General features: G+C 30.9%; 3 protein-coding genes, 1 long non-coding RNA gene and 1 other non-coding gene across 5 annotated transcripts; all 5 read right to left on the bottom strand.

Annotated features, from left to right (window-relative positions):
* Positions 1-1,399: 1,399 nt before the first annotated feature.
* LOC114382156 (mediator of RNA polymerase II transcription subunit 36a-like) lies at positions 1,400-4,487 on the bottom strand. Its single transcript, XM_028341387.1, has 7 exons — positions 4,370-4,487; positions 3,888-4,219; positions 3,703-3,798; positions 3,528-3,605; positions 3,269-3,445; positions 2,267-2,335; positions 1,400-1,868 (listed from the first exon to the last, which is right to left on the bottom strand). The coding sequence occupies exons 1-7, from the start codon at positions 4,383-4,385 to the stop codon at positions 1,689-1,691; spliced, it is 948 nt and encodes a 315-aa protein (XP_028197188.1). The 5' UTR covers positions 4,386-4,487; the 3' UTR covers positions 1,400-1,688.
* On the bottom strand, positions 2,894-2,964 carry LOC114382843. Its single transcript, XR_003660305.1, has one exon. It is a non-coding gene; the product is annotated as a small nucleolar RNA snoR60 (small nucleolar RNA).
* Positions 4,488-6,631: 2,144 nt separating the features above from the next.
* Positions 6,632-7,799, bottom strand: LOC114382158. The gene is made up of 2 exons (XR_003660190.1): positions 7,600-7,799; positions 6,632-7,451 (listed from the first exon to the last, which is right to left on the bottom strand). It is a non-coding gene; the product is annotated as an uncharacterized LOC114382158 (long non-coding RNA).
* A 970-nt stretch (positions 7,800-8,769) lies between these two features.
* LOC114382157 (short-chain dehydrogenase RED1-like) lies at positions 8,770-10,764 on the bottom strand. Its single transcript, XM_028341388.1, has 3 exons — positions 10,179-10,764; positions 9,705-9,864; positions 8,770-9,245 (listed from the first exon to the last, which is right to left on the bottom strand). The coding sequence occupies exons 1-3, from the start codon at positions 10,540-10,542 to the stop codon at positions 8,909-8,911; spliced, it is 861 nt and encodes a 286-aa protein (XP_028197189.1). The 5' UTR covers positions 10,543-10,764; the 3' UTR covers positions 8,770-8,908.
* A 7,578-nt stretch (positions 10,765-18,342) lies between these two features.
* Positions 18,343-22,831, bottom strand: LOC114381903 (laccase-14-like). The gene is made up of 7 exons (XM_028341127.1): positions 22,679-22,831; positions 22,203-22,354; positions 21,476-21,720; positions 21,261-21,386; positions 19,304-19,901; positions 18,832-19,184; positions 18,343-18,729 (listed from the first exon to the last, which is right to left on the bottom strand). Exons 1-7 carry the CDS (start codon positions 22,775-22,777, stop codon positions 18,596-18,598), a joined length of 1,707 nt encoding a protein of 568 aa, XP_028196928.1. The 5' UTR covers positions 22,778-22,831; the 3' UTR covers positions 18,343-18,595.
* Between the last annotated feature and the right edge of the window lie 3,147 nt (positions 22,832-25,978).

Raw genomic sequence — 25,978 nt, 5'->3', positions numbered from 1 at the left:
AAAGAAAAAATAAACATTATTTTTAAGTTTATATTAGATGATAATACATTTTATATTTTTATTTACATGAAACAGTATGGGATTAGTTTCCCATACTAAAAGACGGACTAGTGTCCCATAAAAGAGTATGGGATTAGTTTAAGAAAACATTTTTTTATACTTTCAGTTCTTATAAATAATTACTGCTTTCCGTATTTTATAAGTTTTTTTTTTCTTCAAATTATCTGCCCATTATTTATTTTTTATAAAAAACATTCATAATTATTCAAGCATTTTTTAACAATAACAAGCAACACAATATATGATACACTCTTTTTAACCTCCTGTTGTTTTTTTAGTTTTTAATATATTTTAATTAATACTAGAATGTGTCTTAAAAAAGTGTATTAGAAAGTGTCGTTCGTACACCTCTTGGTGACAAATAAAGAATAAGAGGGATATATGAGTTGGTTTTCGTGTTATAAACTATTTAAGAATGAGAGTGCTGCTAGAATGTGGTACTGTTTTATGTTTTAGTAATGAATAAATATTCCACATTAAGTTTAATTGATAATGGTAAGTCAACAATACAAAAGATGGGACGGATACCATTAAAAAAAAAGACCGGTTTGACATTTTAAAACTCATTTCCATATCGTCAAATTTGAGTATGTATGCAGGTAATCTACTATACTCTTTTTTTATAATTTTAATTTATTTAGGGAAAATGAAAAAACTATCATTAAAGCAGCCCAAACAAGACTTATTATATCCATATAAATTTTATCTCCTATCTCTAAAAATATGAAGGAATTATTTAATTATTATTCAAAAGAATTTCTTGTATTATTTTCTTTTGTATTATTCACTAAAAAGACAATAACAATAGCCGAACTGTTGTTAGAGTAATTGAAATAATTCCATTATGTCTCCTGATTCATTCACTACAAAAACTAATATTATAATTTCATATTATATTTTTAATTATATTTTAATTCAAACAATATATAACAAGTAAATTAAAGTTACAAATTAAGAATTCAATTATATTTTAAGTTTTTATTTAATTATTTAACTATTAAGTTAATTAATTTATAATTTTTAAAATTATGACGATAAAATAGTAAATATATATGCTGTGATAAAAAAATTATAAAAAATGTATTAGTAACAAGTACGAGTATCCATATGTGATCAAAACGAATATTCGGTTCGGGATGATACCACCTATCCAAGTTTATTTGTTATGCCTATGAACATATATTATGTTCATTAAAAATATATTTAAATTATTTTACAAGTAGAACGTGCAAGCATTGCTGTTGATAAATACATTTTCAAGCATATAGAAAGATTAAATGGCAAACCTGAATAATAATAGATCATAGATTAACAATAGACTGATAGTGTAAAGTTGACATACCCTAATAATAATAGATCATAGATTTTCAATACTTAAATAAACTAGATTCACATGTAGAACGTACAAGCATTGCTGTTGATCTCATCTCGTTCTGCTAAGGAAGTAATTTTGGGCAGATTATATGTGAATTTTTTACAGCAAACACGGTAAATATTGGGGGCAAATAACTTGACTACTTTACTATAAAAGGTACAAAGTATTTTGATAACCAAGGTTTCAAAACAAAATTAACACGAAATCTCATGAAATGACATTGGTACACGCCTACGGGCTACTGGAAAACAATCTACTCAGCAGCATCTTTTTTCTTCTTGGGCATTCTGTATCCACCAACCACACAGGCATGGTCCCTCTCAAATGGTTCAAGGGTGACTTGCTCGAATGGTTTGAATTGATCTGCCTTCAACTTGTTCACTTCGCTTTCAAACACTGCCTCAGCAGGGACTGTGGAGTCTATGCAGTTAGCCTAAGATACAAATGAATGTAAGTGAGAACATTTTAGCAGATAATTAAGACATAGTAAGACATAAGAGATCACTTTACAACTTTGACTTCCCATTTACGAACAGAAGAACCTAAACATTGATTCAAGGTAATCATAAACACTTGTCTTTCCAATGTTATAAATAGAGGGCAAGCCTCGACACCTCCATATGTTTGATGTTTTGAGGCCTGAAAGCCCCAAGTTCAAATTCTAAAAACAGCCTTAGGGTAAGGCTGATTCCTTCTACTCTCTCCTTAGACCCCCCACTAGGTGGGAACTATCTGTACCGGGTCACCCTTTCTTTAAATGTTTACCATATTGATTATTGATCATATAACTCGTAAAGTTTTATAAAAAGACGATTAGATATCTGAACATACCTTGATTGAAATAACAAAATGACCTCCTGTTTTCAGATAATATGAAGCATTCAGCCCCAAAATCCTAGCCTGCAATGGTCACCAAAAATCATAAAGAAACCAATACATAGAATATAGAATATAACTGGGGTTTCAAAAAGGATTTTATCTTCAAATAGAATAGAATTCATTTCCTTTAAATTTAAAAAGGAATCCACAAATATAAAATCCATGCACCACTCAAACCACAGCCACAATTTCCTCTTGACCCAGCCGCAGATATATACTATCATAACGCATCATCACACACTGTCTGGTCCATAATCCAATTGAGGCTGCTTATAACAACTGAGGCCCACCCCAACACATGTAAGCTAATTTGCAACCACCCCTAGACAAGCCGCAGGATTTAAAAACCAAGACATTTTATAAACAAAACCCTTTCTCCTTGCCTTCATCCACTTCCAAGAGTTGACTTTAACCACCCCTCCACTATTTCACATTCACATACATAAAATTGAAAAAAGTACAGTACTTGTTGATTCAAAATGGGGACATAAACAGGCTAAAAAGAGACGACCAACCACTGCTGTCTATTTAAAGAAACAAAATAATGAAATATTAGAAAAAAAAGAAAAGAAATTTATGTGCATCAGAAACTCGGGTCTGCATCATCCATGATGTCTTGAAGGGGAATCCGAGTAACTCATCATATGCACAGATTATTCCAATTTAACAGAATATATTCAAGTAAAAAAATAACATTGAAAATAAAAAATAAAAAATTATACACAAATGTAAAAGAGAAGATGCACCAAAAATATACACATGTAATGTAAGTAGATGGCTGGCTAATATTTGACAACCAAACGAAATACTAGATGAATTGAAAATTAAACAAACAATAATCATATGGCACTACCGATTTAAGTACATCAATATTTTGGAACACTAGTATATTGCCTGCAAAAATGAGGCCAAAACCAAACTCAAGAGGTATGTTGTACGAAATTTAAATCACACCTGATCAGGTTGAGCAACATCAGAAAATATGACATCAACCATTCCAACCAACATCCTGTATTTAGCTGGATGTCTAGCATCTTCAATAATGGGTATAACGTTAGTTCTTTTCTTTGCCATATTGACCAAGTCACGTCCACTTCTATGGGAAAATTCTACTGCATAGACAACTCCAGTCTACATACAAAGAACAACACATTCGAATCAGAACTTCCACAAATGTAAGATTGTGGAATTCTAAATTCTAAATTATACTTACAGGGCCAACAACGTCCGACACATGAGAAACAGTGGTCCCAGAAGCAGCTCCAAGGTAAAGGACTCTGGCTCCCGGTTTCTTCATAAGGCACAAGACAAAAATAATTAAAAAAACATGATGTTTGTATTCGAAGAACTAGGACTAAACAGAGCTCATGTTGTAAAGACAATCTTACAATCCATATGTTGTCAACTCCACCAAGGATGGCAGCAGCCAACTTGGATCGGAAAGGATTCCAAACTCTGTACTCCTCTTTGGTACCATCTTCATTCTGCAAAATGAAACTATCAATTCATGCATACATGGTTCAGTACCAACAAGGAAAGAAAAACAGAAATAATGGTGAGAAAGAAAAGGAACCTGAACAGTAATCCTTTTCTCATTGTAAACAGCTTCACCGGGAACAAGATTCTTGGTAACGAGAGCATCTTCTTTACCCTTGGCAATGAAAATACCGTCATGTCTATGGGGCTGAACAACAACCTTGCTACCACCCTTCATTCCACCTCTGCCACCGCCACGGCCACCACCCCTGCCTCCTCCACGGCCTCCACCACCTCTACCACCGCCTCTAGCTTTGAAGGGTGTACCTCTGTCTCCTCCTCTTCCTCCACCGCCCCTTCCTCTGCCTCTGTCACCCCTACCACCACCCCTGAACCCACCACCACCACCACCACCAAAACCACCACGACCTGCACAAATTCAAACACCCGTCAACAAAAATGAAGCTATTACCACTACATTCTAACCAAACTAACATTTGCCGATTTAAAAAAAGTTCTAATGTAAAATGTATAAACCAAAATAATCAAACCCCATTTTCTAATTAAAAGGAAAATTACCTCTGGGAGGAGCCATCTTCGATAGCTGTAAACTGATGCTCAACGCAGCAGCAACAACTTGTTAAGAGGATTTTATAGGCAGCCGAACTACTGAAATAGTTAGGGTTTAAGAGTGTAGGGTTTTGATTTTATAGGGGAAAAAAGAAATAAAAAAGTGCCTTCTATTATCCAGTACCCTAAACCCTAGCGGGTCACATTCACACCCACGCGGCCGGCCCATTTTCATACCCTGTGCACTTGTTTGTGGGCATTTATTTGGGCTCATCGGTCTTCTTGTTTTTTAATTTATATAAACCAGATTTTATTGCTTTGGGCCATTACCAAGATTTTTCTTTCCTCTCTCTTTATATAAATTTATTGTAATATATCTATTTTAAAAAAATTAATTTTACTAATTTTAATTTTTGTTTAAAATTTTATATGTAAAAAAGTATACTAAAATATCCATAGATTTTTTTTTGGGTTAGAGACCATGATTATTTCTCAACTTATTCAGTCAGAGACTAATCTTGTTTGCGGTGTGTGATTGTAATTGACTCAAAGAAATTTTACCGATAGAGATAATTAAACCCGAATTGTCCTACTAAATAGATCATTTTCTCATGAATGAATGTAACGAAATCTTATACAATTACATCAAACCTTTGGGTTTCAAATATCCATAGATATTTATTAAAATTGTGAATACTTAAGTGGTATGTATGAGTTGTTTTTAATCTCCTAGTGTAGAACAATCAAGAGTCTTTCTCAGTTGATTAAATGATATTTATGCATTATTGTAAACCTCTTAATACTTAAGTTCAATTTTCACCTATAAAAAAAATTTGTATTAAACAAGAATAAGATAACATTTCATCCCATGGGATAAGTAAAGATAGTTACTAACTATTTCTACCTTACCAGTTACCACATTATCATTGATCCCTACTTCACAGTAGAAAACTTAGATATTAAAGGTTTTGAATAAATTTTTATAAGTAAAAATGTAACTACCCTCGTAATTAAATATAAGATTTTAAAAAAAATTGTCCACTTTTATAAGATTCTTATTAAGTTGTTTTATGTATCAATTATTTGTTTATCAAAATATTCTTAATTACTTTATAAATATGCTATAAATTATTAAGACAGATTCACTGTGTTTCTTATAAAAGATTAAAGAAAAAGACTAATATACATTGATTAATTAGGTAAAAATAATAAAATAAAAAGAGTAAGATAACGAGTTCCAATTTTTTTAAGGGTGATTTCAAAAAAATAATATAAATTATTAATAAATTTAATACTATTAACTAAACTAATCAATTTTTTAAGTTTTTTTATTGGAAATTTTTTTTAAAGGGTTTAAATTAGTTAAATGATATTTATATTTAGAGACAGAGATCCACTAACCATATTAACATACACAATTACATAAAAAATACCTTATTTCTTAAAAAGATTGCATATATTACATATAGAACAATAACAACTTTATAAAAATATATTTCTTTTATTTCTCTCTTTTCAATATTTTTTTATCAACAAATATTAGTCACCGATTGTGAAGAGATTCAAATCCACAACTTTAATTTTTTTATAGTTATTTTCAAAAGAAATAAATTTTATAGAATGTATAGTTAGACAGCTTATTTGAAATGTTGTTCACTACAACACGGTCAAGTGGAACTGAAAACAATTGTAACATGTTATCCGGCCCCCCAATGAAATCTGGTGCTTAAAGTGAATACACTGTCCATCAGAATGCATGCGAAAAGATAAATACACCCAGCCCTAGCTCACATGACAAATAAACAAATAAACTCGTATTCGCATATATCATTTGAATCCACTCTGAGCTTTAACACAAATATTCATTTTGATCTGATATAAATACGATATGGGTATTATATAAGTTGTTTAAGCAATGAATATCAAATTATATCCATATCCATATTCATACTCATACATATACATGTTATTATTATTTTTTATATAATTTTTTTTCATAGCATATATATACATAATATATAAATTAAAGAATTTATTATTATAATTTTTGAAAATATAAGTAAATTATCTTAATAGTTAAATAATTAAATAACCAACTTAAAAAATATACATTTAACTAAAAACATAATTGAATTCTTAATTTTTTAAATTTAATTTATTTGTTATTCATTATATTTATATATTATTTGAATTAAAATATAATTAAAAACTTAATATATAATTTATCTAAAAATATATAAATAAATTAAACATAAAAAAATTATACTAGACTATCCGTAAATATACCTAAACTCGATGGGTATGAAAATGGATTTTGCTCTGTCTTTTGCGAGGACTAGGAGGGCCAAACCTTCCCCAACATGCTCTGTTTTCATCCCTAATCTTAGCATTTCATCAACTTCTTAAAAATAAAGTCTCTAAGAAAGAGTGGTAAATGATACATGATAGCCTTGAAGGTAGAGAGATAGCCATAGGAGAACCATGCAGGTAGATTCTTCTTCGAAATGCTTGAATAGCTTCCATTCAGGCATATCCATTGTAGTTGGAAATGGCAGAATTCGTAATATTTGTAACCACAGCTCCAGGGACAACATTAACAACATCAATTCCAAAGTGTACAAGTTCCAATATGTATATATATATGACATGTGCATGTTCAAAATAAAAACAATTATCACGTACACAGAGAGAATAACAAAATGTGTATTAATGTTGCATTCACTAATTTTTTACTTTAATAGTACAAATATATGGCTAAGCCATTAAACTACACTATATGTTCCAGTTTCCACGAAATAATCACATTAATTAATTTCTGTAAAAACAAGGAGAAATTATGTTTCCTCTTGTTGATTTGATTAACATGATTCATGAAGGGTACAAGTACTGTAGGGTAAGTTAGAAGAAGAAGAAGAAGAAGAAGAAAACCCCCTTAATGTATCTGTGAAAGCATGAAGAGCAGCTTTAGAAGCATTGTAAGTGCCTGACCAAAGTCCAGAGGCCAAGGCACTAACACCACCAATGTTGAGAATCTTTCCCTGTTTCCAAGTTGCCATATGGGGAACAACAAGCCGAATCATTCTCATGGCACCTGCGTATATATGTGTCCAATGAAATATAGAATTAATCTAGAGTTTAACATGCAACCTAGTTCTCGTAGATTAGACCAAATTAACACAAGGAATACCATATGAAAATAAATTAAAAGAAGGATAGCACTAAAAGGACAGAATACTCACTGATCACCAAAAACATTGTTGTCAAAAGTGTTTTGGATGACAGAGAAAGGAACCTTGGTAAGTGACCCAACACAGTGAACACCAGCGTTGTTACGTCTCCATAGCATACATTACAGAGACAGTCAGACAAGATTTTTTATATTTTTTTTATCAGCAAAGCAACTGTTAGTTGTAAATGATTAATTTTTATTGACGGGAATCGCACTCTCTTCCTTCTCAATTTTTTATCAGACAAGAAATTAGTTAATGATAGAATGGTTTCCGAATGAATCTATAAATAGTTAGCTAATCAATTTGATCTCTTTAATTTGACACCATAAAAAAGTTGAATTAACAGTGACATTCAATTAGGTGCATGTGCCTTGGGCAGGTAAGAGGACCATATTCCATCACTTGCTTTATTTATGCATTTCCACATTTGTTAAATTGTATTGCATGTTTCTAAGATTCAGCGGGGTCGAATTGAATCTTCCTTCCTAGCATTGAATTATATATCTCCAAAGTGGTCCATGATGTAATGGAGTAGGTACTGCTTCACCTTGATCTCGTACGTCTCAGTATCCAATTAATGCTGATTTCACAGATGTCACAAGCTGAAACACCGCCGAGCAAGTGAGCAACGATTGTCCCTCCTACACACCACAATTAGCAAAATAATGTTTTGGAGTTTTCTTTTCATCCATGCAATTAATTGTCCAAAACTGTAGTAGACTATTGGTGGGATTTAATTTACTTGTTGCACTAGTCAAGGTTATAAATTTAAGTGATTAGTGGAACATATTGCTCTATTCCACTAATTTACAATTAAGTAATCACCTATTCTACTAAGGTACAAATTCTTCAGTATTGTAAATAACATGGTACACTACATGTAAGGTTATCTAATAATTAGATACAAATTTTAATCATTTACTGACTTGACCATCAATATAAATACCTCAGATTTTGGTAGGTACACTTACTACCAGCTAACAATCGTTTGTGTACACCCTGTACCTCGCTTAATTTGTAAGGATTTTCTTAAAAGATTCAAATTTTGTATTTTCTCCTTTATTAATATCTCTCTTTTCTGTTTAATTATTAAAAAAAATCATTTTACAGAATCGTATAGTCAGACAGACTCGCACGAGAAACGTTAATCTTATTCGAAAATTTGTTTGCCACTGAATATGGTAAAATGGAACTGAATATATAACATTTGAAGTCTTAACAATACACCCTCCAATGAAATCTCGTGCTTAAAGTAGATTAATCAGTGTCCATCAACATACATTATACATGGGAAAAGATGGATACACGAAACCGTAGCTCAGCATTTCATCAATTTCTTCAAAAAAAAGTCTCTAAGAAAGAGTGGTAAATGATACATGATAGCCATGAAGGTAGAGTAATGGCCATAGGAGAACCATGCAGGTGGATTCTTCTTAAGAACAGCTGCTACTGTGTTTTTAGCAAACTCCTCCGAAGGGGTCGACTTGGACCCCTGAGACAAAGAAGCTCTGTCTCGGATTGCTGCTTCAAAAGGCTTGAATAAGTTCCATTCAGGCATTCGATTGTAATTGGCAAGGGCATTATTTGCAATATTGGAAGTGATGGCTCCAGGAACTACATTCACAACGTCGATTCCAAAGTGTCCAAGTTCCAATCTGTGTATGGCATTGACATGTACATGTTGAAAATAAAAACAATTACCAAGAAAGAGTATCAACTATGAAATGTAAATAATTAATTGGACACTGTGTAGCCACCAAATCCTAAGCTGTGTATTGTTGCATTCTCTAAATTTTGACTTAATAGTATACATGCATATAAATCTATTATAGTGCCTGACCGATAACCAATTAAACTCCACTAAATTCCAGTTTTCATGAAATCACCACATCAATCTAGGCGAACTGAAGCCTAAAAAGCTTGTACATGACATGACAAATGTTAATTTGTTAGTTTTGTTTGAAATGTTAATCGGGATTGGAAGGATTCACCCTTTCTCTGCTAGTGGGCCAACCTTATATCTCAGAGCTTGTACATAACATAACAAAGCAACTTGTATAAGAAGTTAAGAAGATTAGAACAAGGTGGGTTATATTGCCAATTACTTTTAATACCTTAATGTATCAGTGAAAGCATGAAGAGCAGCTTTGGAAGCATTGTAAGTGCCTGACCAAGGTCCAGAGGCCAAGGCAGCAACGCTGCCAACGTTGACTATCTTCCCCTGTTTCCTAACAGCCATATGAGGAACAACGGCCTGAATCATTCTCAACGAACCTGCATGCTTATGCCCAATGAAATCTAGTATCAATCAAGTTTAACATGAAATTCATGTTCTTGGAGACTAGCCCTATGTTTGATAGAAGTGAAAGAGAACTAAAAAATAATGAAACGGAGTCACACTTTTATACTCTATTCTAATTTAATATTTTCACTTCAATACATTTTCGTTTCATTTCATTTGAATCCATCAAACCTTTTATACTCTATTCTAATTTAATATTTTCACTTCAATTCATTTCATTCCACTCTATCAAAAGCACACTAGATAAAAAGGGTAGTAGTACAAGCACAGCCAAAGCAATACTAACCGAAGACATTGGTATCGAAAGTGTTTTGAATGGCAGAGAGAGGAACCTCGGCAAGGGGGCCCACACACTGAACACCAGCGTTGTTAACAAGCACGTCGATGCGACCGTACTTGTCGACAACAGCATCGACCACTTTACGCACGCTCTCATCGGACTGAACATCCAATTCTTGCAAGAAGAACCTGTGGTCGTGTTCCAGATCCGCCATGCTCCACCGCGACCTGCTGGTGGCCACCACCCTGCACCTGTTCGCTGCGAAGGATCGTGCAAGCGCGTGGCCTATCCCTCCCGTGGAACATCCTGTGATTAGAACCACAGGTTTGGGTTGCTCCTCCTCATCATGGCCGTGCTTCTCCATACACATGATGCTTTTATATTTCTCAGGATTTTCTTTTATCCAGATATTATTATTTAATAAGAAACAGAAATAAAATGGTGAGCAACATACGATTTGATTCCTTTTTTAGAACATGTGGTTTCTTAACCTGTTATCATAAAGTAAGAATCTTATCGTGTAGAGTCGTTGTATTCTTGAACTTGTTGATTCGGTTGCATATAAGAAATTATTACTTATGTACTCTTAATAAAGAAAATTAAATATAAGCAGGTACTAAACTGCTCCAATTAGTAATATTAATATTGAGATGATATATTAAAAATTCTCTATATATTTTTGTTGCCTCTTGCTGGTGAATGGCGACTGGGAAAAGAAGCAAAGCAAAAAGATTGCCTCTTCATAAGATTGAAAATATACTTTTTGTTATCTATATCTTATAAAAAATAAGTTTGTCTACTGAATAGAGATAAGGACAGAAAATAATACAGCTTATGAGGAAGAGTTGTTTATATATAAAAAAATTGGAAAAATTAAATACAAACTGTGAAAATAAAATGAAAATAAAAAAAATATTTTTTTTTTATGTTAATTGAATGTTGAATTTAATTTTGGAAATCAGTTCAATCACACCCACAGAATGAAATACACAGACGCATACGTACACAACTCATATTAATCCTCCATATATATAAACTCGTATTTTTAATAAATATTTATTTTATATGACTAAAATTCATCATAAATAATTACTATTAAATATATACATCAATATAATTAAAATTTATAATAAATGTTTTTAACATATAAATTATATTTTAAATTTATGATAAATAATCTATATTTTAAAATTAAGTTAAGTAGGTGATAAAATTAAACAAAACTTGAGATTAAATTTAATAATTTTCTCTTTAAAATCAATATCAATATGAGCTGTTATATCTATATACGTTACTCGTGAATCGTCAATGAAAGCAAAAGTATTATACAAATGATTACAAAAATGCTCAAAATAATATTTCAAGAATATATCTATTAAGAATTTCAAGGCTAAAAAATAATACTATAAGAATCTACGAATTTAGTGTTTAAACTGCTTTTGATTTTTATCAATATAATTTAATTGACTTTCAGTTTTTTACTTATTTTTGTTGTTCTTCATATTATCATATTATAGAGACTAAACAATTTTTTTAATAAATATATATATATATATTAAACTTCTAAACACGATTAGAGACTAAAGTCGTTAAAATGAGTTAGTTTACTAGGTAAAATAAAAAATAAAAAATCCAACAGGTTAAAAAGTACCACATAAAAAAGAATTCCTCAAGGCAAAAAAAATTGAATATAATCTAGCTGGGACTAAGCTAAAAATGCTTTTATGTCTTGATATTGTTTATTCCATCCGTACAATATAAGGTCAATCCTAATAAATAGTAAGTTTTGAATTATTTTATGTAAAAAAATTATCAGTGCCATATTAATTGTCAGATTAATATTTTAATCTATCAATAAGCAAAATTATAATTTACTCTTTATTTTGCTTGACTTTTAATTATTGTAGGTATTCATTTCTTTTCATACTAAAAATTATAATTTACTCTTTATAATTTGAATTTTTTTATTATTCAATTTAAATATTTTTTTGTTAACAATTAATTATATATCCTTATTTTTAGTTTTTTAAAAAATTGAGCGAAATTCTTAAATATTAGTGTTACATTATCCTACCATAAAATAGACATTTTCCACGTACATGATGGATATGTTATATTTGAATTTTATGTCTATCTCTGTTTTATTATAAAAATTATACTTAATTATTATTAATTAAAAATAAATAAATAAAAATTTAAACATAAATTTATACACAAAAAGAAGCTTTTAACATTACCAATTTTCATTGTTCCAATGTTGTTCTTTTTATTTAATATTTTTTATTGCTTTTTCAATTAAGTTGACTTTTTTAATAAAATATTAAAATTATTATTCTTCCAAAAAAGTTAATTTTTTATTATTAGTAAACAAATTTAAATATTAAGATACAATGAACATTTACCTAACGCATTAATTTCATAGAAAAAGGAAAAATATAAAATTAATTGATTTATTCCATGTCAAAAATTAAAATTGTTTTTTATTATTTATTTTGATTATTATAAAAGAAAAATACAATAATATTTAAATTTTTAAGAAAGTAAGTGATTATGTTATTATTTTATTATTTATATTTCTTGATGTAATTTGTTTTAAAAGATAAAATTAAGAAAAACTACTTTCAACTTCTCCTTAGAGATACAAGTATTACATTATTCTCCTTTAATTTAAATTACCAAGCATATAAGGAGAGAGAAAATCGAGAGCATACAAGAGAAGAGGTTCTTTGTCGTATTATTGATAATTGTTTTGCATAAGTAAATTTTGTAAATAAGTCACATAAAGATTATTTGATTTTTTTCTCTTTTTTGCTTCTTTTTGGGTTAAACATTAGGATTTTGACATCTTTTGAGTTTTTATCCAATAGTTAATCAAACTGGTACGTTTATAGTATTTTTGTGGTATATTTTTTTGTAGAAACACAAAAGAAGACATGGAAGAAAGTTAAAGATCTGGAGACTCTCGCTCATCGTGCCACACTTGCTAAGTGCGACATGATCGCTCAGTGTGCATCCCTCACTTAGTGCGAAGAAGTCACTTGGGTAAGTAGATGTCATGTGAAGACGCACGTAGCGCGTGGTACACGCAACCTCACTTTGCGTGCAGAATCACAAAAAATAGAATTGAGCTGCATTTTAAGTGGGGAAGAAGAAAGGGAATGGAATGGAATGGAGATTTTCCCACAGAAGAAAAGCTAGGGCACGTCTAAGAGAAAGAAGAATCACCCATTGAGAGTCATCCTTTCACTTCCTCTTCACTTTCCTCCATTCTCTTCCACTACCTTCACCCTTTTTGTAATTATAAGTCTCTCATGATAATGAGAGGCTAAACCACTCATTCTTGGGAGCTTAACAATCAAACATTCTAATGTAATGATTTTTACTATTTATTTAATGTTATTTCAGTTTCATTGTTTCTTTTATGCGCTTATTTTCATGTTTGTGGCTTGATCATCCATGTTCATGTTATGTTTTAGGGTTTAGGAATTGAAAAATATTTATCTCTTAAGAACAGGAAAAGAACATCTAAATAATTCATCTTTAGAAATAAAATAATGTTATTTAGCTTGTTTTACACATCTTTGTCTATAATGCAATTTTTCTAGTTTATTTCTTAAGGGATTAGGGGAAAAATTAGGTAGATTAAGTTCTTTCGTGTGAGGAATCATGACTAGAGTATACGAGTAGATGTAGATGATAATTGAAATAATATTGAATAGAAAAAAATTATTAATGTTACATCAAGAGTAGTTTCGGTAGGTTAAGTCTCATCATATCTATAATTCTACATCAACTGTTACTTCACCGCTCAGAGTATTTATTTTTCTTGCCCTTACACATGCTAATTGATTTGTCTAATTTTATGTCAATTTACTTTTAATGTCACATGTCACAAATAGTTGAATCAATTTATTAATTAGTTGAAAATTGAATATACCTAAACTCTAAGTACACTTAAAGTCTATATGAACTTGAAACTCATCATTTTAAAATACTACTTGAACGAATTAATACACTTATCAATGAGTTAACAATTATATTACTTTATATAGAATTTAATTTAATACATTATATGATAAAAGTTATGGTGCAATGTGCCTGGTATGTATCACCCAATTTTTTTGTGATGTGGCTTATAACATACTTTTCTAGTACATTTCTTATTATTGGGTATTTTTTTTTAAATCATAAATTTATTATTGACTCATTTATTAAAAAATATTATTTTTCTTCTAATTTTATATTTTATTAATAAATTTTAACTAATCGAATGCGAGTTAGATACAATGTGTTGCTTACTCTCCTCTAGTCAATAAATTTATTTTTTTATTGGAAAAAAATACTAAATTTACTTTTATTCTAATTAAAATTAATTAAAATAATTCACTTTATATAATATATTTATATTAACAATTTACAGTTAAATGTTTCAATTTTGTTAAATAATAATAAATATTTTAAAATTGTGTCAAATAAACTCATACCCAAATAAATATTTTTGGTTTAAATATCTTTTTATCTTTGTAATTTAACGCTTTTTTATTTTTATTGTTGTAGTTTTTTTTTCATTTTAGTCTTTATAAAATGTGATTATTTTATTTTTCATCCTTAAAGTATTTTAGATAATATTTTTTTTACTATTTAAAGTGTTATCTAAAATTCTTTAAGATTTTATAAAGATTAATTAATATGAATAAGTTTTTTTTTGCTGGAATATTCAAACCATATTTTTCCATCTTAAAAATAAAAAAAGAAACAAAAGGATTTTTTAATTAGTGAAATCTGAAGAATGCATGACAACTAAGGATCCATTCTTTATACATATGAAATAACAGGGAAAAGTCTTGTGTAAAATTTACATAAATGGTATAAATTAATCTCCTGAGATTTTTTTTTTGTTTGGTTGAAGAGATGAAAATTAAATGAAAGGAAATAAAATACATATTACTATATATTTTTTGTTTGGTTGGAGAGGAAATGGAAAGAAAATATAAAAGAAATAATTGACTTCTAAAAACAAAAATTTAAACTTTTCTTAACTTTTGCTTTTTTTCTCTAATTTAAATTTATAACTTTCATTTCCTTCTTCATTTTTGTTTTTCCTCTACAAAACATACATAGGATCAGTATGCATGCTGTATCTTAGTCAGCAACATTCCTTAATCAATTTAGAATTATATATGGTAACAAGGATAAGATTGTCTTTTCCCACTACAATTGCCCTAGTTATGTGCATGCATCCTCACTATATAATCTTCACTCTTGCTCCTCCCTTGTTCAATTCATCCCTCCAAATTAACATCTTCTCTTCTTTGTAGGATGCAGTTCGGGTTAAGAACCCCAGAGATACCAGATGAAAGCAGAATCTCCAGAGGAAGCATGAGTATACCTTTTAGGTTCCATGAGAGTGCACTGAGCATGATGGAGTATGAGAATGATCGGAGAGTGAGAAGACTGAGCACGGGGCCCTTCACCCTGAAAATCATAATGCAAACAAATTGTCCCATTCTTGCTCATATCTGTTGCGTGGATAAATTTAAGTGGCCTCTCACTAAGGACACTGTTGTTCTCCGAGTCACAACTCGCACCTACGTCATTGCCCTCCCTGGCCTCTTATATGCCCTTCAATTCCCAAGCCTTTGCACTCGACCAAGTCTAAGAATCCTTTCAGATGTCTTTACGAAATATGGCCACTTCCAGGATCTTAGACCCCAAAAGCTAGGTCTCTCTCCTCATTAATTTCAATTTTATTTAAATTTGTTATAAAATAATTTTTTATTTAATTTACAATAAAGATTTTCGTTACCATTGGCTTCTTTCATAATTATTTTATTTTTATTAAAAAATATGATTGACTAATTTTAATAAGATTTTCTCTTTTGACTACAGTTTTCTCTCCATAAGGTTTGACTGTCAGACGTTATACTTTGTATAAAATTTTAAAAATAAATTTTGAATTTGCATTTTATCTAATCTAATTTATTAATAAGAATTTCTACATGCGTATCCTTAATTTTTTATTGACCTAATTACAGATAAATTTGGTTCTAATTTTCTTCCCTTTTTCGGGTGCAAAATTAAATTTATTTAGAACCATTTGTTTGTCCTAAATCCTACTATGTCGTTGTATAAATCAATGATGATATTGGTTATAATTAATTACATGCAGGTGGGTGCTCAATGCAGTTCAATGAACCAGGAATGCTGGAAAGTTTGCGTCCTCATTTTGAACACATAGCACATGAGACCCTTTTTGAGTTAGGGAACATCCCAGGGATTTCTCGTTTCTGCATGGAAGACCACAACTCGAGCTTCCTTAGGGCGTGTCGCATGTCGGCGATCACAAAGATGATAAAGAAAAGCATGCGTTTGAAGAAAATGACAAGTAGCCTTGTGGAGATCAATGGCACAAACCCACTTGAGGCACACCTAGGAAGAGCCTATGCTGTGGCGAGTACCTACACTCGCCTTGTTGATTCTGCTGAGTATGCTTCGCTTGTTTCCTGTGGCTTAGGTGAGAAATTGGAAAATGTTGTGTCTCCTCTACGGTTTGGTTCGGTTGATGTTGGATACCAGGTTTGGAATCTCAATCAGCTGGGCCTTTTGTCTTTCATGTCTCTCTTGGGACCCCATGTTGAAGAGGAAGTGGAATATGTGAGTCACGTTAGTTCTAGAGAAGAGTGGTGGAATGCCATGGCTGAAAAGGATCAAGAAGAAGCTGAGGCCTCTGCAAAAGATGAAGGCAATGAAAAAAATATGGAGTCATAGACTAGGAGTGATACAAGATCATGTACGAGGTTGGAACCTGATTGAAATGGCTCAGATGCTAAACAACATAGCTTATATATAGTCTTATGTTTGTCATATGAAGAAGACGTCCAATATATTTTAGAGCCTGTAAGCTTCTTTAGAAGTATTTCTAGAAGAAGAAAATAAGAAGAAAAAAATGAAATAAGATTCTGCATTAGCTAAAATGAGTTTTCTATTAATTAATTTGTAGATGTCATCTCATCTTTTAGAGAAACTGTATTGGTGAGCTTCTAAAAATTAACTCATGAAAAACTTATTTTTACTTATAGAAAAGCTCATCTCATCTTTTTTCTTCTTTTATAAGTGTTTCTAAAGAAGCTTACCCAAACAGACTCTTAATATTGCACTTGCCCAGGATTGAATAATTTGGTATCAATTAATTTAATTGGTCTGGTGCTTCCATTCATTATAGTTAAGCAATTCTTGTAACTTTTTTTATTTTTCCTGAACATGAATTAATTTTACCGTAACTAATATTCGTCGGATCATAATTACACACAATGTGAGATATTTACCTATTAACAAAATTTATTTCATGTACAATAATTAATGAGAACTCAAAATCTGAATTACTTAATTAAGAAAGATAAATCGGGTGTCTATCTTTTTGTGGTACAATTCTTATAACTTAATGCTTATATACGATGGCATTGGTTTTTCTTCATTCTTATATGTTCAATGTTCCGTTAAACAAATATTTGATTTATTTTATTTCATAAAAAATAGTTATATATATATATATATATTGAAATATATCTTCTAGAAAAATTTAAAGTGATTATTTGTTTAAAAAAATCCTAAAACTACAAAAATGTTGTATATTTTAATAATTAATAGTTTTAACGTTCGTTGGTATAACTTTTATTTAATTTGTTAGTACAAATATTGCAAGTCTATATTAATAATACAATACATCATACTAATTACCGCATCCAAAATATTTATGCTAAAACTATTTTTAATTAGACATTTTAGTTTAATTTTTAACTTTTTTTTATTAGCTCAAAAATTTATTTGCATGTTTGATAAATAAATTGTTTTTAATAATTGAATAGTAATTTCTAGCATTTTTTGAAATATTACAGTAATATTTTTTAATATGTAACTTCTAGTTTTTAACTTTTTATATCTTTTTTCACTTTTATCTTTTACTTATTTATTCATTCTCTTTGTTATTTTTTTAAGTAAATCATAATTTTGTTATTTTACATTTTTAACTATTTTAACATATAATTCTTATAGAACATTTATACTTTACTTAGTTTTCAACTTTCTGCTTCTAAATAGCTTTCCAACTATTTTTTGGGTTAGTTTTTTCGAAGCCTATAGCTAACAGTTCAACCCTGCTAGATAAATTGTATAATGATAGAACAATTCTAACGCTTAATTATTTTGTTTGAAGATTTGTAACAAGATACAATACATTTACTATTCCAGATAGATAACAATTTACAACTTATTACACCTATTTTAAAAAAAAGAAGTGAAGCAACCCTGAAATGTCGTGATCAACTGATCCAGTGACTCAAGATACACATGGTCTGTTTCTCTTGTCTGTATTCCACCCTGACTCAACTTATTCATATGATGGTTTGAGATTTACTTAGTCTTCATTAAGAACAAGGTGGCATGTATTTAGGAGGTGGAACCATACTGGTTTGCATGGTACCTCCATCTCTCACAATGAGCACAGTATGCATACCCCAGCTAGCGTGCCTCTCAAGATGACAATGCATGAACCATACCCCTGCAAAAGCAATTTTTTGGTTGTTATTTGATCAATTATTGTTTGAAATTAAATCTTAATTTATGTGTCTGTGCGCTGGCATGTGCATGTGAAAAAATCTACCTGGATTGTTTGCTACAAATCTCATGGCAAGCCATCCATCCTTAGGAAGACCAATGGTATTAACTTCTGGTGGATCAATCAAATTGTAGGATTTTGGGTCTGTCACATTGTTGAAATTTCCTGTCCCCACACCCACCACAAAGAAGCTAAAACCATGAAGGTGCATGCCATGATTCTCTGCAGTGAGAGCACTAGTTCCTTGCCACACAAGTTCAACAACCTCATTATAGTCGAACATTAGCACCCTGGTTCCTGTGCTTGGGATTAGAGTATTGCTTCTTGTATCTCCTGTGAAGTTGTAAAAGAAAGGTGGTTGATCCGGAAAGTCCTCACTGAAAACTCCTGAAATGTTCCTGCAAATACATATAATCTTAAAAAAAAATGTTAATTTAGTTTACATTAAAAACTACATGTGTTCAATGTTTTCTACATGCCCTAAATGAAATAGGGGGATTGTAATGAAAGTGTATACCAGTAGTATGCTTTAAGTATATCAATCTGTGGGATCTGAAAACTTATGTTGTTTAGACTTGAAGCCAGTCTTGTTCCATTAGGTCCTAAACAACTTCCATTTGGATTTTGACAAGGTAATTCATTCATGGATACTGTCATATAAATTTTTCTAGTCACATTTGTTGGCACTTTGGCAGGGTGATCTTGACTTGCCAAACCCCTTAAGCTCTTAGTAAAATTAAATATCATTCCCGAGTCATTCAATGCAGGAAGAATAGGCATGGGAATGGATGATGATGGTGGTGTGTAATTGCCACTGTACTGAAGAATAGCTGTTGTGGTTGTATTGTCATACATTGCAGTGCCATCATAGAAAGGACTAGCAGCAATGTAATAGAAACCCCTTTTTTGGTTTGCTGTGATCAACACATCCATTGTTTGTCCTGGTGTTATCGCAATGAAATTGGTGTTTAAGGGCTTTGTGTAGGCAGCATCAATGCCTACAACTGTGAGGTTGTGATTAGCAACCCCAAAGACAAGTTCTTCGTTCATTGCTGCGTTTATTATACGAAAAAGATATGTCTTTCCATAATCAATTAAAAAGCGATATGTGGTTTCTGCAAAACAATGTTAATGATCAAAGTAGTGAAACATAGTATCAAAAACAATAGCTACTCGGAACTTTATAATCTGTAAAACAAGAGGCATCTCTAAGAAAAGATCGGCCTAACAATCTAATTGTTGCTTAACTATAATTAATTTTTAGAAATGCCGCAACACTAAAAGAAGTATCCCACTAAGTGAAGTTAATTGCATCGATTCATAAGTGTGAAATGTAAGTTAATTTGATAGTCAATTTTGATTAATAATGATAATAATTTTTTCAATTTATTATTGATTTTAATGAAATAACAAAGAAATTAATATCTTTATAATTTTTTATTAACAGAAGTCAAAAGAAGAAAATTTCAAGTACTTTAGAAGAAATTGATGAAAAATCTAAAAGAAAAAACATTGAAGAAGGATTGGACAGCTCGTTCTTGGAGGTCAAACTCTTTGTAATGTAATTCTTTCCCATTATCTATTAATGCAATTAAGTTTCTATTATTCTTCTATGTGCTTTTATGATATTATGACTTAATCATCCATATAATGTTTAGAGGGTAATGGATTAAGAAAAATGGTTATTTTAGAACTGGGTAAGGGTATCTAAATAAATTCATTGCTAGAAATAGATTGATATTTGTTTTGCCCAAGAATTTTTGCATTTCTTATCATAATGTGGTTTGTTACTTTTATCTCTGCAAAAAATTTGGGGGGAAAGGATAAATAAACTAGACTCTTCGTGTAGAAAACCAAAGATAGAATAAATTGGTAAATGCGGGTGGAAACAAGGATGAGAAATTTTTTTAATTACATTATAAGTAGTTTTGGCATGCTAGACCCCAACATTATCACATTTCAACTTCATTTTTTTGCATTTAAATTATCGTGTAATTTTCTTGTTATCTTTTTTCTTTTCCTTTTATCCCTAATTTTCACACTTACAATTCTTTTTTTCTTTTATTTCTTCTTGTGGTTGCTTAATAATTATATTTGCATCACTTAAGTACAACCGAGGTCTCTGGATTCGACACTTAGATTTCCATTTTAATCTTTACTACTTATAATAAAATTGATATATTTACCCATCAGTTAACATGTATCATATGACATTATTAGACCTCATACAAACTCTCAAGAATATTATTTATTATGAGATCTCTTTTAACAATTTCTCTAATACCCTTCTTGGTCTCCATCTAGCCTTTTTTCACAGGATTAAAAGCTAAACATTCTACTCTCCTCACTAGTGTTTCCAGTAGCCTTTTTTACATGTGGGCATGTGCATTCTCTATGTTTCAAGTCCAAAGGCCTCTTGTGTAAATATATAAAAATCGTAGCTTTTAGGATAGATCTTCAAGACAACAATGTACCTTTTGAGCAATTATAGAAGTCACCAGGTTGGCCATTGATGGTGTAAGCATCTGATGTAATGGGCTCGTCACCAGTTGCCAGGGCTGAATTTATAATTTGCATCACATCTCCCTTATACCATTCTCCTAAAAGAACACCAAAAGCATAATTAAGAGGTTGTGTGATTGAATAAATAAAGGATTTGAATGGAAATTTTCATTAGACAGTTACCGACCAATGATAAGAGTTTCTTGTCCATAAGGCTCAGGGAAAGGATATGAAGTTCCATTGGCAGGTAAAATGACAATGACACCATGGACAGTGGCACGAGTCCAACTACTATGTGCATGCCACCAAAGAGTTCCTTCTTCCAATGTGAAGGCCACCTTCTGAGTGAAACTTGTTCCTGGCTGAATAGGGCATTGTGTTATGTTCTCAGGTCCATCTGACCAAGGATCCCTTGGTTCCCTTACACCATGCCTGTAAAAGTGTTTCAACTTTTCAACTTCCTATTTTGATGCATATAATTATGATCAAATTACATTCACACCCTCAACTTAAGCAATATTTCATCAGATAGGTGTTCTGTTATTAATTAATATAGAAATTAAGGGTATCTATATGAGGTAAGAAAGGGAAGAATATTGAACATAATTTTTTTGGATTTGCAATTGGCAATTGGAGATTAATTCCTATAAAGGATAAAGATGTGGGTATTATTTCTCTACTTTTTTTTATGCACATAATTAGGAATCAAATCCTGATAATATGCTCAAGAGATCGACACAAGTATCTATTAATTGTGTCAAATATTGTTGGTGAACCTAATTTAACTTAATTATGTGTCAATGTAAATTTATCCTATAATTATTGAATTGATTGACTACCTGTGCACAAACACCAAATGAAGGAAGAAGCAAAATGATAAAAACTTAAAAGAGAGTTAGAGAGGGAGAAGTAACCAGTGAATAGTGACCCCATATTTTCCTTGATTGTGGACAGTAACAAAAGCTGTATCTCCTTTATGAACACGAATGATTGGCCCGGGAAAACTATCATTTACAGTCAATATGCTTTTGGTGCTGCACAACTTTGTGAAACTCTTTTCTTTCAGCTGCAACAACCACCCACAATGAAAAATATCATACGCATTTATCATTTCTTCCTTTTTTCACTTTAAACCAAACACAAAACCACTTTACTAATTGGGGGGAGTGGGAATTTGAATAATAATAACATCTTAAGTTATGATTGTTATTAGTACATTCAAGATGATAATATTATGTGTAATATATAAGAAAACTCAGACAAGGGCTTGAAGTTATAAAGATATTCTCTGTTTGGTAAGTAAATATCCCCCCCCCCCCCCCCCTAGGGTGGGAAGGACGATATTTGATCACTATAAAATACTTGATGTAATGGACATTTGAAAACATACAACAAAATCATAATAATGAACATTGCCCTGGCTCTGGCTCTTGCAGATAACCAGAAAACCCAAAATGACTAGTAGGAAACTGTGACTCTCTAAGATCATATTATTCGCAACTAGAAAATGATAAGTGTTATTTTACTTGTTTGGCATTCATGTGGCACAGTTTAAGTTTTTATATAGGGGGAATTCAGCGATTTTCACTTTCTTTAGTACAATAAATACACATATTGGTTAGGTACCTGTTTACTCCTCATTGTACTCTAGCTCATGCATCAAAGAAATTAATTAATTATAGAACGGTTTCCGTATGAATCTATAAATAGTTAGATAATCAATTTGATCACTTTAATTTAACACCATAAACATTCAATTAGGTGCATTTGGCAGAATATAAGAGGGCGAAATTTACGAATTTCAGGAACCACATCCCATTCCATCCCATCCCTTATTTATGTATGTATTTCCACTTTTGCGAAATTGTATTGCCTTTTTCCAAGATTCGGCGAGGATCGAATTGAAATCTTCCTTCCCAGCATTGAATTATATATCTCCAAAGTGCTCCATGATGTAATGGAACATAATTGCTCTATTCCACTAATTTACAACTAATAACATCTCTAATGCGTGTGCTTATATGAGTTCGTTCAACTTTAAACAATATTGTTTAATCTTTTTTTCTCATTGAAACAGATGATACATTGTGGCATAAATAAAAATTTTCAAATATTATAGAACCAGTAAAATTAAGTTAATAATTTACTTTAACAATTTTAACATTTAAGTAAATTTTATGTAAATTATTTAAATTTATGTGAAATTATAAAACCATCAAATTATAATAAACAATTCATCTAAACATTTATATATTTATATAAATGCTCTAAGCAACCACCTATTCTACTAAGGTACGAACTTCAGTATATTATAACCTGTGTATTGTTGCATTCACTAAATTTTGACTTTATATTATACATGCACAAAAATCTATTATAGTGCCTAACCGATAAACAATTAATTAAACTCCACTAGATTCCAGTTTCCATAAATCACCACATTGATTTAGGCTAACCGAAGCCTATATAAAAACTTGTACATATAACAAAGCAACAATTTGTATAAGAACATTAGAACAAGCTGGTTTATGCATGTTGCAATTACTCTTGCCTCTAGTTGATTTGATGCAGATGAGTCAAAATAAGAGTGAGAATTTGAGATTTTTATTTTTTAAATGAGAAATTTATGTTCAGATCTTTTTCTAATGCATGTGAGTCCAAAAAAGAGTGAGACTTTGATATTTTTATTTTTTAAAATGAAAAAGTTATGTTCAGATTTTTTCTAACATGTGTGGTCGTTTTGTTTATAAAAATTATAAACAAATAATTTTTTTTTTGGATGTTTTTAAAGTTTGAACTTTAATATATATAGTCTTAGTGATCGTGAGTTGGCCCTCTAGATATGAAGAAGGCAAGTTAAAAGACGAAGAAAGATATATACCTTAATTAATGTATGAATAAAATCTTAATTATTTTTCATTCTTTCAATATGATATATAAATGGAAGATAATTTTCATTCTATAAGTTAACTTTTATGATTAAATTTTGTTTTATGATGGTTAAGTTGTGTTTACTTCTCTTAAGAGGTTAAATCTTATGTTATGATATATGCTTAATGGTTAAGTTTATATTTATAGACATGTGCAAACTTTTTCATCGAAAATCTTATATTTTTGCATCATAAAATTTTCATAAACAAAATTTACGTTATCTTTATTCTCACCATCTTGTACATGTTAATCTATTAATCTGATAAAGTAATTAATGATAAATTATTACAATTTAAATTTAAGTTATAAATATTTTTGAATTTATTATTCCTTTATATATATATATATATATTATACACTCACACTTAGTAAATGAATAAAATTTTAATTATTCCATCCATTCAATAGATGCTGCGACCATACTTGTCAACAACAGCATCAACCACGTTACTCATGCTCTCATCGGACTGAACATCGAATTCTTGTGTGTCGTGTTCCAGCTCTACCATGCTCGACCGCAACCTGCTGGTGGCCACCACTCTGCACTTCTTCTCCGTGAACTCCCATGGAATATCCTGTGATGAGAACCACACGTTTGGGTTGCTCCTCCTCATCGTGGCCGTGCAGGCACTTCTCCATACAGTGAGACTCACAAAGATGTTTATATTATGCGTAGGATAATTATATACTGTAATAAATAAATAAAACGGTAAGCCTTATTCAATGTGCTACACGATTAAAAAATGTTGTAATATTTTTAATAGCGAAAATTTTACTTATTCTTTGGAAAAAAATATATTATTATAACAACCGAATAATTTTCATTAATTCTTACTTTTCATGCATCTTATTTTTTAACTTCAAACTCTACAATATGAACCAGGAATATTGGAAGAGTTACCCTTTTTGAGTTAGGGAACATCCCAGGGATTTCTGGTTTCTGCATGGAAGACCACAACATCACAGGGGCGTGTCGCATGTCGGCGATCACAAAGATGATAATGGAAAGCATGCGTTTGAAGACAATGACAAGTAGCCTTGTGGAGATCAAAGGCACGAACCCACCTGAGTCACGCCAAGGAAGTAACTACACTCGCCTTTTTGATTCTGCTGAGTACGCTTCGCTTGTTTCCTGTGTCTTAGGTGAGGAATTGGAGAATGTTGTGTCTCCTCCTCGGTTCGGTTGATGTTGGGTACCAGGTTTGGAATCTCAATCAGCTGCATGTCTCACTTGGGACCTGAAGTTGAAGAGGAAGTGAAACATGTGAGTGAAAGACAAGAGTGGTGGAATATTGTCATGGCTGATGAAAAGGAAGCAGAAGAAGCTGAGGCCTCTGCAAAAGATGAAGGAAATGGAAAAAAATATGGAGTCATAGACTATATTGAGTCTAGGAGTGAGACGAGATCATGTATGATCGAGGTCTTGGATTCTCACATTTGTGTTCTTGAATTATGTAATGATTTGTCTTTAATAAGAGAGGGGACAAAACAGATGTCTTAATTAATTTTGCATTTCTATATTATCATTCTATACTATTATTATTATTAGAATAATGATGAAGAAACAAAATGAATTGGTTGATTTTTTAAAGAGCACAATCGTATATAGAGAGAGTAAGGAAGTGACTATATAACTAAAGTAATATGCTTCAAGGGGTTTGGAGTCAAAGCTTCGATCTCAGGATTACTATATATAGTATATATGCTTTTTGCGTTCATGAAAACTAGGATTAGATACGATATGTCCAGATGATTATTG

The sequence above is a fragment of the Glycine soja genome, chromosome 13, assembly GCF_004193775.1.
Source record: "Glycine soja cultivar W05 chromosome 13, ASM419377v2, whole genome shotgun sequence".
Taxonomy (NCBI): domain Eukaryota; kingdom Viridiplantae; phylum Streptophyta; class Magnoliopsida; order Fabales; family Fabaceae; genus Glycine; species Glycine soja.
This window is presented reverse-complemented; position numbering and strand designations above follow the sequence as displayed.

Excerpts from the sequence above, each read along its gene's own strand:
- LOC114382156 (XM_028341387.1), bottom strand. Across the intron at positions 3,799-3,887 it reads AGAAAAGGATTACTGTTCAG|AATGAAGATGGTACCAAAGA; the intron begins GTTCCTTTTCTT and ends TTCATTTTGCAG. Across the intron at positions 3,446-3,527 it reads TGTCGGACGTTGTTGGCCCT|ACTGGAGTTGTCTATGCAGT; the intron begins GTAAGTATAATT and ends CTTTGTATGTAG.
- LOC114382157 (XM_028341388.1), bottom strand. The coding sequence starts at position 10,542 with ATGTGTATGGAGAAGCACGGCCATGATGAGGAGGAGCAACCCAAACCT. Across the intron at positions 9,865-10,178 it reads TTTCGATACCAATGTCTTCG|GTTCGTTGAGAATGATTCAG; the intron begins GTTAGTATTGCT and ends ATAAGCATGCAG. Across the intron at positions 9,246-9,704 it reads GCTTTCACTGATACATTAAG|ATTGGAACTTGGACACTTTG; the intron begins GTATTAAAAGTA and ends TGCCATACACAG.
- LOC114381903 (XM_028341127.1), bottom strand. The coding sequence starts at position 22,777 with ATGATCTTAGAGAGTCACAGTTTCCTACTAGTCATTTTGGGTTTTCTG. Across the intron at positions 21,387-21,475 it reads ACAAGAAACTCTTATCATTG|GAGAATGGTATAAGGGAGAT; the intron begins GTCGGTAACTGT and ends GTGTTCTTTTAG. Across the intron at positions 18,730-18,831 it reads ATTTGTAGCAAACAATCCAG|GGGTATGGTTCATGCATTGT; the intron begins GTAGATTTTTTC and ends TTGCTTTTGCAG.